This window comes from Micromys minutus (genome assembly GCF_963924665.1).
Source record: "Micromys minutus genome assembly, chromosome: 15".
NCBI lineage: Eukaryota > Metazoa > Chordata > Mammalia > Rodentia > Muridae > Micromys > Micromys minutus.
Window position 1 is genome coordinate 35928537 of NC_137984.1, and position 9936 is coordinate 35938472.

Sequence of the window (9936 nt, forward strand, 5' to 3'; positions counted from 1 at the left end):
TTCCAATCAAAGAATGTCACCGTTGGGCAATAAGATGAAGCCACAACTGGAGAAGTCCCGGAAATCCCTGCCACTCTAAGCTGGGCTCTTAAGAAGAAATTCTCCATGTTGACTGCAGGAAACCAAGATCTTCATAGTAAAAGGGCCAGAGGATCTTAACCTGCAGCTTTACCGAGTTGTTCCTATCACAATATATCGTTCTTCTCCACTCGAATCCCAGGGGGTAAGATGCACTCCTGTGTTCGTGAGTGTTTATACTGTCTGGCATCTCCTCAGGTCCCCGGGGATCTTGGGGTTGTCAGGAGCCTTCTGCTCCTATGTTTTCTAGGAGAGATGCTGATGAATCATCTGCAGAAACAACAGCCTGTGAGTCACTGGACACAGGAGGCAACACGGAGACAGCATGGGAGAGAGAAATCAGTTAAGGTGCATACCTTTTGAAGGAGCCATTTTAGCCTTTCTAGGAATTCTTTGGGTGTTTTTTTCTCATACGAATCACAGGAAGGGCATTTCTGGAAGTCAAAATAAATATAATATATAATATAATATTTTAAAACTAAAAATTCTTTTTGAAAACTTTGTACTACATAAAATACTTATGTAAAATGCAAACATAAGTCTCATTCACTAACAAACACTAGGAACATTCTGTAGAATTGTTCTGGAAACCACTTGTTTCCAGACAACTCTTTCTATTTTGGTGTTTAAACTCTTATATCAGTTTTTTTGCCCCCTTTCTCCTCCTCTCCTCCTCCTCCTTTCTCTTCTTTTCTCCTCCTCCTCTGCATTCTTGTTAACCTTGTTGTTACATGCTGTTTGTTGTTAAATTTTAACCAATTACAAGGGTTTCTAGGACTGTAGATAAGTTTTCAGCACAGGATACATGGCGGCTGCTTTGTTTTCCGGCCCAGATGGAGCACTTACTATTTTTGGATACAGAATGGTGTCTAGCTGTCCCCTTTTATGTACAATTCTACAAAGATCACCTGGGCAGATAATTTTTCATATGTATCAAATTTCTGGAGTTTATCAAGTAGATGAAAGGGATAAATACCTTAAGGGATATACATTGTAAAACATGTTTTCTCTTTGTTCTTACCACTGTTGGGCACAGTTTCCACAATTTAAAAGACAGGATTCCCTCTTTTGACATCCATTCATTGATTACTAGGATATTGAGCACATTTTCATAGGAGTGTGGCTGGCTTTGCTTCCCTCTGTCTCTCTCCCTCCCTCCTTCCTCCTTCGGTTTTCTGCTCATTCCTGTTCTGATGTGCACGCTGCAGAGAGACCATCTGGGGGCAGCACAAAAGCTATGTTCTTCCTCATCCCCACACAGCTGCTTGTGAAGCCTGGAGAAAGCTTCTTGCTAGCTCTGGCTTTCCTCCCCTCTACGTGCTTGGTGTAGAAGAGAGGAGTTCCAGGCCTACAGCTCACAGCGCCCTTTCCTAAGCCTCTTGTCCTGAGTTTCACAGCTGTGGTCAGTTCATCACTGCAGCCCCTCGTCTTTCCTCCTGCTTTCCTTCCTTCCTTCCTTCCTTCCTTCCTTCCTTCCTTCCTTCCTTCTTCGAAGCTTCCTGAGCACCCTGATAACCCAGGCTGTTCTGGAAATCTCAATCCTCCCCCCTTTTCTTGTCAGAAAGCTAAAATCTAGTCCCCAATAACAATGCCGCAAGCTATGGCCAGCACACAGATGAAAGGGAGATATCCCTTAACTTCTAACGCATTCTTCATTGCAGAAGTTTCTGGTAACAAACTGCCAGGGAGGGGTAGCCAATTCCAGTTGGGCTTCTAGACAGACAGTGAAAACTTAACAGAGGGGACACCGTTTTTTTACAAAGTGAACCTTGCACAGTGTGGGGTAACTCTGCAAGAAGGTGGGCAGGGTTCTTGCTTCCGGGATGTGGGAAGCATAGTCTGTTACAGCTACTAAGGAAAACTTAGGAAACACGCTCTGTGGTAGTGATAACTGTGAATAAGAAAGATGACAAAGGACAATCTTACAGCTATGTGCCTCTGTTTCTTTCCTGTCCTCTTGGCAGGCAGCCTCCTCCTCAGCTGTGCCAGGAAGTCCATGATGAAGGTCTTATTGCTTCCAGCTTTTGATGGCTTGAGTTTGGCCTTCTGAAAACAGGTAAAAGCTGCAAGCTCACAGTGCCCCTGAAAGAGAGACAATTAACATATGTTAATGACCCAAAAGATAATTAGGATACGTTAATGAACATCAGTCCAAAGGTTAAAAATGACTTTACGCCCTCAGTTTCTGCTTAGACATTTGCCTTGGGCATTTGTTTTAGGGGCTCTATTAGGTCTGGTCATATCTGCACTTAAACTCTGCAAAAGACAGTTTCTCCCATGCAGACAGCTTCCCTGTCTGGGAGAAAAAGGAGCCATATTTTACCTCACAGAGACAAGCAGGGCCTCACCCTTCACAGTTTTCTATGCCTGGTGCTATGTTGACATCACTCTGAGGTTAAAGCAGTGGGCACAAGCTTTGTGGGACTGGATGTGTGTGTGTGTGTATATGTGTGTGCATATGCCTGTTTCTGTGTTTGTATGTGTGTTTGTGTACGTGTAAACTTGATGTGAATGTGTGTCATGTGTGAATGTTTATATCTATGTACAAGTGTGTATGTGTGTGTGTGCGTGTGTGCAAGTGTATGCTGGTGACTATAGAGGTGTGTAGGGGGGTATTAAAGAGAACTTAGGACCCCACATATAGGTAAGCAGTCTACCACTGAGCTAGCTAGCAGACCAGCCTTTCTATCTGTGAGAGAATTTAGTGTAGAGCAGTCACTAAACTCAAAGTCTGGAAATTGTGACCAGTGGCAGCTTTGTAGAAAAGATCCAAAAGTCTGGCTAAGAATTTTTCTGTCACTTCTGTTCACTCTGCACATAGGTGTCTCCAGGGGTAGTAGCAGTGCTATGGTGTGCAGCGTCTGATGCATGTGTTTAGTAACTATTTGTGGAGTCCATTAGTGGGTGAGTAGTGCAGTCTAAGAGGCATCTCACCAGCCGGGGTCACCATAATCTCCTAACATCTCAGATATGGCCTTGTCTGGGTATGGCAGGGTTCCCCATGAAGGGTCGAAGCACAGAAGGAAAGACTTGCTTAACTAGTGGTTAGGGCAACCTTCTTTAGAAGGCTGTGTCAGAAAGTGGACAAGTAAACAGACTAAGGATCAAAGTCTTCCCTTTGTTTTGGCCAAATAACCACTGGCCGGTGAAGAAGCCCAATCTTAACAAGGGAATCCACCAGAAGAACACACTGGGCAAGTCCTTTTCCACTGAGCTGAGTGAAGTACTGGGTCAAGAAAACAACACCTGAAACCATCTGAACTCTCACCCAAGAGCTCCTGTCTGGTGGCTGTTTTCTTAGCAAGTGTGTGTGTGTGTGTGTGTGTGTGTGTTTATTTGTGTGTATGTGTGCTATGTATGTGTGTGCATGTGTGTATATGTTTGTGTGTGTATGTGTGTTTGTATGTGTGTGCATGTGTGTGTGTTTGTGTGTATGTGTGTGCATATGTGTGTATGTTTGTGTGTATATGTGTGCATATGTGTGTATGTTTGTGTGTATATGTGTGCATGTGTGTGTATGTGTGTGCATGTGTGTGTGTGTGCATGCATGCAGGCTATATTCTCCCTGGAAGTTGCTGTCACCAATGTGCATTTAACCCACTAGCTTCCACCCAGAAGCCTCCCTCCTTCCCAGCGATCTTGCCGGACTCTTCTCAGGGACAATCAGCTGAAAGAGCAGCTTGTCTGCTTTGCATTTTCCAGCTCATGCACTTGGCCACCGTGAATGTTGACTAATAACGGGAGCCCATCAGCCTTGCTTTGCATAAGTAGCAGCAAGCCCAGCGTGGCTTATCTAGTTCCTTCTATCATGTAGCTTGCCTGTCACCAGGGCAAAGCACCGGCCTTCCCATGTTTGCCAAAATGCTTATTTAATAGAAACTATTTATAAACGTTAATTATAGCACTTTTTTTTCCTTGAAAACCACATGTTCATGTTTGTTGAAGTTTTTTTCTTTTCTCTTCTTTTTGACCACAACCGGCTTAACTTACTGGAAAAAATAATATTCATATTTAAAGGGGTAAATTTTCCAGCTGAAACTGAAAACGCTAACTGCTTCATCTGTGATGATCTGAGAAACCAGCATTTCTCACCGAGGCTTATTTTGCTGAGTTAACATTTTCATTTGTACACTGAAAGAAAATGGGGTTCCAAAGAAGTTTGGGGAGGGGGTTGTAAGAACAAGCTCCCTGAGATCCCCTGCTAGGAACAGTCAGGCGCAGCCATGAAAGCTTCACGCCCAGACTAGAGGAGAGATAAGACATGGGGGTGTGGAGAGCCACTGTCCCCACCCTTCCCTGTCTACTACTGATAAGACACAGGTTTGGTTTTGTCCTACAGGAAGCAGCCTGTCTCTAGAAATATGTGGCCTGGGATAGGAATCTTCAGGCTGGATTTCAGAGCAGGGCAGAGGCAGAAAAGCTGTAGAGAAACTGAGTTTCCGAGGTGTGGGAGGTGATGGGGAGACAGCGGGAGTCTGGGAAATAGAAGATAATCATGCCCTGTCTTTCCTGTTTTTTTCTCAGCTGGGCCTCAGTGGAGAATGTGAGGAATTTTCTAGACCCCCTTGGCTCCTGCAGACTTGAAGGTACAGCTAGAAGTCAAGGAAAGGAGGTGAGAAGCCACTCCTCAGCAGAGAAGAGATTTCCATAAAAGGACACCTGGCTTGCTAGTTCTACAACTGAATATCTGAAAATATAAGACTGATTTTTTTTACAGCCTATTTCTGACAAAAAAATAAAAGTTTTTTTTTTCTTTTTTTAATCTTTTGGAAGGAAAGTCCTGGCCAAGTCAGCATGGCGTATCCTACCCGGTGGTTGGTGACTTGCCCTTATCACACTCACAGACTAGAGTTTCCTAGTGACACCATTATATTGGGCTGGATAACTTTGCTGTCAGATCCACTCCAAACATTCACTAGCATCTCCTGCCTCTTTAGGGACCAGATGCCAGTAACATCCTTGGCCCATTCCCAACTGTGTCAACTAAAGTTTCCCCACGTAATATGCCAATGTTCACCTGGGGAAAGGCAGCAAACCTGAGGATAAACGGGAAGGAGACGAAAGCGAGGGGGTGGGTGACAGATCTCAGTAGCTTTGCAGAATTTGTTTTGGACCCTGCTTGGGATGCTAACTCTGAAAACTTGACACACAGCTTCTGTCGCCCTTACTGCCTTCCTCATCCTCACGCTTCCTGCCAGCCTAGCTGGAGGGTGTTAGTTAGAGCAGTCTTCATTGCTTCATAGGCAATTCTGCTTGGTCAAATGGTCAGAAAGATGCGGGTTCGCTGACACAAATCTCATGGAAGTGTAAGATTTCCAAACATCTTCCATTAGAGGATAGATGACTAGAGACTGGGGAGGGAGTGGAGAGAAGAGACAGTGTGTGGACCAGACTGTGCATGTATCCAATCACAAGGAATCTCATTAACTTGTATAGGTAATATGTATTAGCAATGGAGAGGTGATAAAAATTAAAGTGGCTACTGGGAAACTCAGATTTATAAGGTCTCTTTCACTAAAAATGGGTATCCGCAAAGTACTCATTGCATTAACTCAGGTGGAGTTGGGGGATTTTCCTCTGTTTTACTTTGCAGGGTGTAGGCTGCAGGCAGGAAACCCTGGGAAGAACTCTACCCCTAGTAGTCCAACACAGTGCATGAGATGCTGACTATCAGACACGTTGACAAATATCCTCACTTATTGGAAATGTCCTTTCAATAAGTGGAAGCTGCTACTTTCAGTTTGGAGGCTGTTCATTAGAAAGGGTCTGGTAAACACAGAGTGGTCATGCTCAGAGCCAGAGAGTGAACTGTGGAGCAGAGAGGCGGAGTGACTCATTCACTTTCTAAACTTTTACACTCATTTACCATAACTGTCTTCTTTGACTGTCTCCGTGCGGTGCTCTATTACTGGCAACACTCTCCTAGTTTTCCTGATTTATGCAATTAAAGGTCTAGTGGTGCGAGCATTTCCCCAGTTTCATTTACAATACTAAGGTACCCATCTGAAGGCCAGAATAAAGAAGTTCTCGGGAGAGAGACAGCAGAAGCCCCTCCATGATGAACACCAGCACAAGAGTAGGAATGAGCTGTAGAGAGCGGCCCTTTGGAAAGACTTCATCAAAGGCTAAAGGCAAGAAAGCTCTCGGAGGCCCAGGTACATGGGAATTACTCACAGTGACTTATGATTTCAGCATCTCATTCTTTCTTTCTTTAAAGATTTGTTATTAAAATGCAAGTATTGCCTCTTAAATAAGATTACAAAGAAAGCTATAGAGCTTTCCTATCCCAAGGCTCCAAAAATAGAATTAGCTGTTTCTTGTTCAAAAACTGATCCCAGCACAGCTTTTTGTCATTGTTTGTCTTAGGAACTCCAAAGGGTAAACATATATTTTATAATGTCATATGTCATTATAAAACTTTATAATATGTCATTGTTTGGTTCACTAATAAAGCTATAGATACATGGCCAAAATGGAAATGAATATTTTGCCAATTATTAATCCCCAAAATCATTGAAAATAAGCATAAATGATAATTCTACTGACTTGTTACTTTAAACTTACATAAAATACATTTTAAGAAATAAATCCAACTAATCTTACCTTTACATCTTGTGGAGCTGGTAGAAGTTCAGGATCCTAAGAAAATTAGCCAGAGAGAATTAGTTCTGAGCTGGTGATACAAGTCAAAAGTCTTCTTCTGCATTAATTAAAAAAATATATCATTTAAATTGCATCGTGACAAACATGGCCTTACCAAGTCATTCTCATAGATTTTCAGCTGTTCAACAATGTCTACAAGGTGACGAAGTCTAATCAGGAGGTGATCTGGTGCTTGGGGCCTTGATTTATGGGCAACGGTCCCCAAGAAGATGACTGTCAGACAGACAAGGATCCTCTCCATACCACCAGAACTGGGTCTCCAGCGGCTGATGGGCAGGCCTTGGTCTGGTTCTCACTCCAACCTGACTGACTGTGGACAGGTTGTCTCCACAGCCACCTATTTATTCATCCCTCAACAAGAGGCAAAGCCCTCCCATCGCAGCCTGGAAATCTTTGTAGAGGAGATGAGAGTGAGTAACTCGTTTTTTCTTTTCCATTGGCTAGGTATACGTGTGCGTGTGGGGGCAGGGATGGACGGAGCCCACGAAATGTGCCCCATCTGCATCTTAGACAGGAAAGAGAGACACATGGGTGAATTCCAGTTTTCAGCACTCACCAAGGTGTGTGTGTGTGTGTGTGTGTGTGTGTGTGTGTGTGTGTCACAGGAGGCACTGTCAGATTTCAGAGAAGTAAACACAAACACTTTGGTCTGTTGCTCTGTGTCCCTGGCACCTTTATCTGGTTCATCTGACAGTCACGAAGGCGCTTGTGCAATGAGTAAAGCAGCAGCCGGCCTTTATTGGAACTTTTCATAGGGTAACGACTATGCCTTTTCACTGAACCATCCTCTATTCCATTGCAAAGATGGAAGAGGTTAGCTTTTAGGAGAAAATAAATAATGAGCTGGTTTATTTCCTAACTAGTAGGAATATTTTAGATCCTTATCTGTTTGCAGAGGTGTTAAATAGGACTTGCTTCCAATCTCCACCAATGTGTCTTTAAATAGCACCAACAGTGTTTCCTGACACTTTATGTCACAATATGGGTTGCAAATACAATAAACTGTTTGGATGAACTATATAGACAGTGTGCTCTCTGTGAAGACCTTGCTCTATCTTCACCAAAATAAGAACCCACAAATTCAGTGATATTTGTTGCTTGTATTCAATGCACCAATTAAACACATGAGAAGGGTGAATGCTTTTTTCTGTCCAAGTTAGAAAATATTATTTTCAAACACCGAGAGCAAAACTATCTGTCTCTTTTCCTCCTAGGGCTGCACTGGCTATTTCTTTTGGGTCTTGTCTCCACTGGGTCTGAGCAGCATGCTTCTAGTTGTATTTGTGACGTAGAGACGATAAAAGTCTCAGAGAGCAGAAGTGGTTTTAGCACCTGTCTCTCTGCTACATTTCTTGATCTTATGGTCCTTCACCCACTGGAGAAAGTTGAGTATTACACCTTAGCTCAAAGGATGTCTAGGCCATTGTCAGGTATGTCTTAAAAACAAGCCCCTTGACTATAGATTCTGATTTACCTGCTTGTCTACTTATTTTGATGAACACTTACAAGTTTACCCTCCTGTATTCCAGAATGTTATGAAGCCAGCATAGACTTTGTACCTGATTTTTACTCTGAAGGTTGGACTGTGACATCCAATAATGTCGGTTCAAGCTGGAATCTTATGCAGGAGATGGGCATTCTTAGTCTGATGGAAAGGTGCTTCGGATAATCATTCAGTTGTGTGAGGGGAGTTGCTGTGTGAACTTGTTAACCAATAAGGACTAAAGCTCACCACGTGGTGGCCCCCATTGCTTTGCCCACATGGTATTTTCTACATGTTTTCCAGATGTGCCTAAGTGGATTTCCATCTCTTGAGTTCATTATGCACAGCGATTAAGAGTTCAGAAGCAGACTTCCTGAGTGTGGATTGCCATGTGACTTGGGTTTGCTCTGCTGAAGGGAAGGTGGGAGATTTACAGGCTTACAAGCACAAGGGCAGGGTTATGTCTAGCCCGTGATGAAGGCCCAACACACTGACTAACCCTAAATGAGGGTGGGAAGAAGGTACAGAAACCTACAAAGAAGAGCTAGATCAGTGCTAAGCCATATATGTGGCATGGCTTTAGTGGTGGTAAAAACATGGAAAGTCATGCTGCCCATAGGAAACCATTGCTCTTGATCCAGTTGCAGATCCCGTCATGCCCTAAGACCTCCTAGCACTTGCCACAAGCCACCTGTGAAGATCAAGTCTCACATGCCCTGTCCAAGCATCCCAACACAGGGGCCATTGAGAGTGGAAATCCCTGAAGACAGTTCTGCAGTGCCGAGCATCATGGAACCCACAGGAAAGAACATGAAGGGTCAAAGTCAACGTAGATGCGATGACAGAAACATACCTGCACAGCACACAGGCAGTCATGGGAGACGTGTATCCTCAGAGGCTGGGGTAACCAAGAAATGGACCAACTCCAGAGTAGTTGTTCTTAACCTGTGGGCCACAACCTCCTTGGAGGCTAACTGATCCTTTCACAGGGTCAACTAAGACCATCAGAAAACACAGATTTTACACTATGGTCCATAACGGTAGCAAAATTAGTGACCAAGTAACAATGAAATAATTTATGGGGGGAGATTAGGAATGTTGAGAACCATTGCTTTAGGGATCTAGCCGCACCATGGATCCACTTTGTTCTATGGACTCCTTGTACCCTGACCTTTTGAACTGCAGGATACTTATTTGGAGTTGTTTTGTGTTGTTTGGTTAGCAATATAATCTTGTTTTATTTTCCCTCTTATTGAAAATAGATTTTTTTCTCTAGTATAATATGTCCTGATTATGTTTTCCCCTCACTGTAGCCCTCCCAGTTCTTCCCAACCTCCCCCTCCCATCTGGATTCACCCCCTTTCTGTCTCTTACTAGGAAACAGGCATCTAAGGGATAAATGATAAAATGAAATATAATAAGATGGAACAAAGACTATTATATCAGACTAGGACAAAACAAGCAAATGGAGGGGGAAAACAAGAAAAGGCACAAGAAGCATAAAGACACAGAGGCACAAACAAGTGTGCACTTGCACACTCAGGAACTGGTAAAAACACTAAACTTGAAGACATAATATATATATATACAAAAAGCCTGTAGTATAAAAAGAGAGAAGAAAATAATAATTAACAACAACAACAATAATAAACAATCTAAAATAAATCTAAAATAAGGTTTTTTTTTTGTTTTTGTTTATTTTTTTTAAAGGA

The 9936-nt window shown here is 43.0% G+C and overlaps 1 protein-coding gene across 1 annotated transcript; it reads right to left on the reverse strand.

Moving 5' to 3' along the window:
* Positions 1 to 324: 324 nt before the first annotated feature.
* On the reverse strand, positions 325 to 6982 carry IL21 (interleukin 21; the record flags this gene model as incomplete). Its single annotated transcript, XM_080929336.1, has 5 exons — positions 325 to 348; positions 435 to 512; positions 2005 to 2160; positions 6682 to 6717; positions 6836 to 6982. 5 exons carry the CDS (start codon positions 6980 to 6982, stop codon positions 325 to 327), a joined length of 441 nt encoding a protein of 146 aa, XP_080785462.1.
* Positions 6983 to 9936: the final 2954 nt, after the last annotated feature.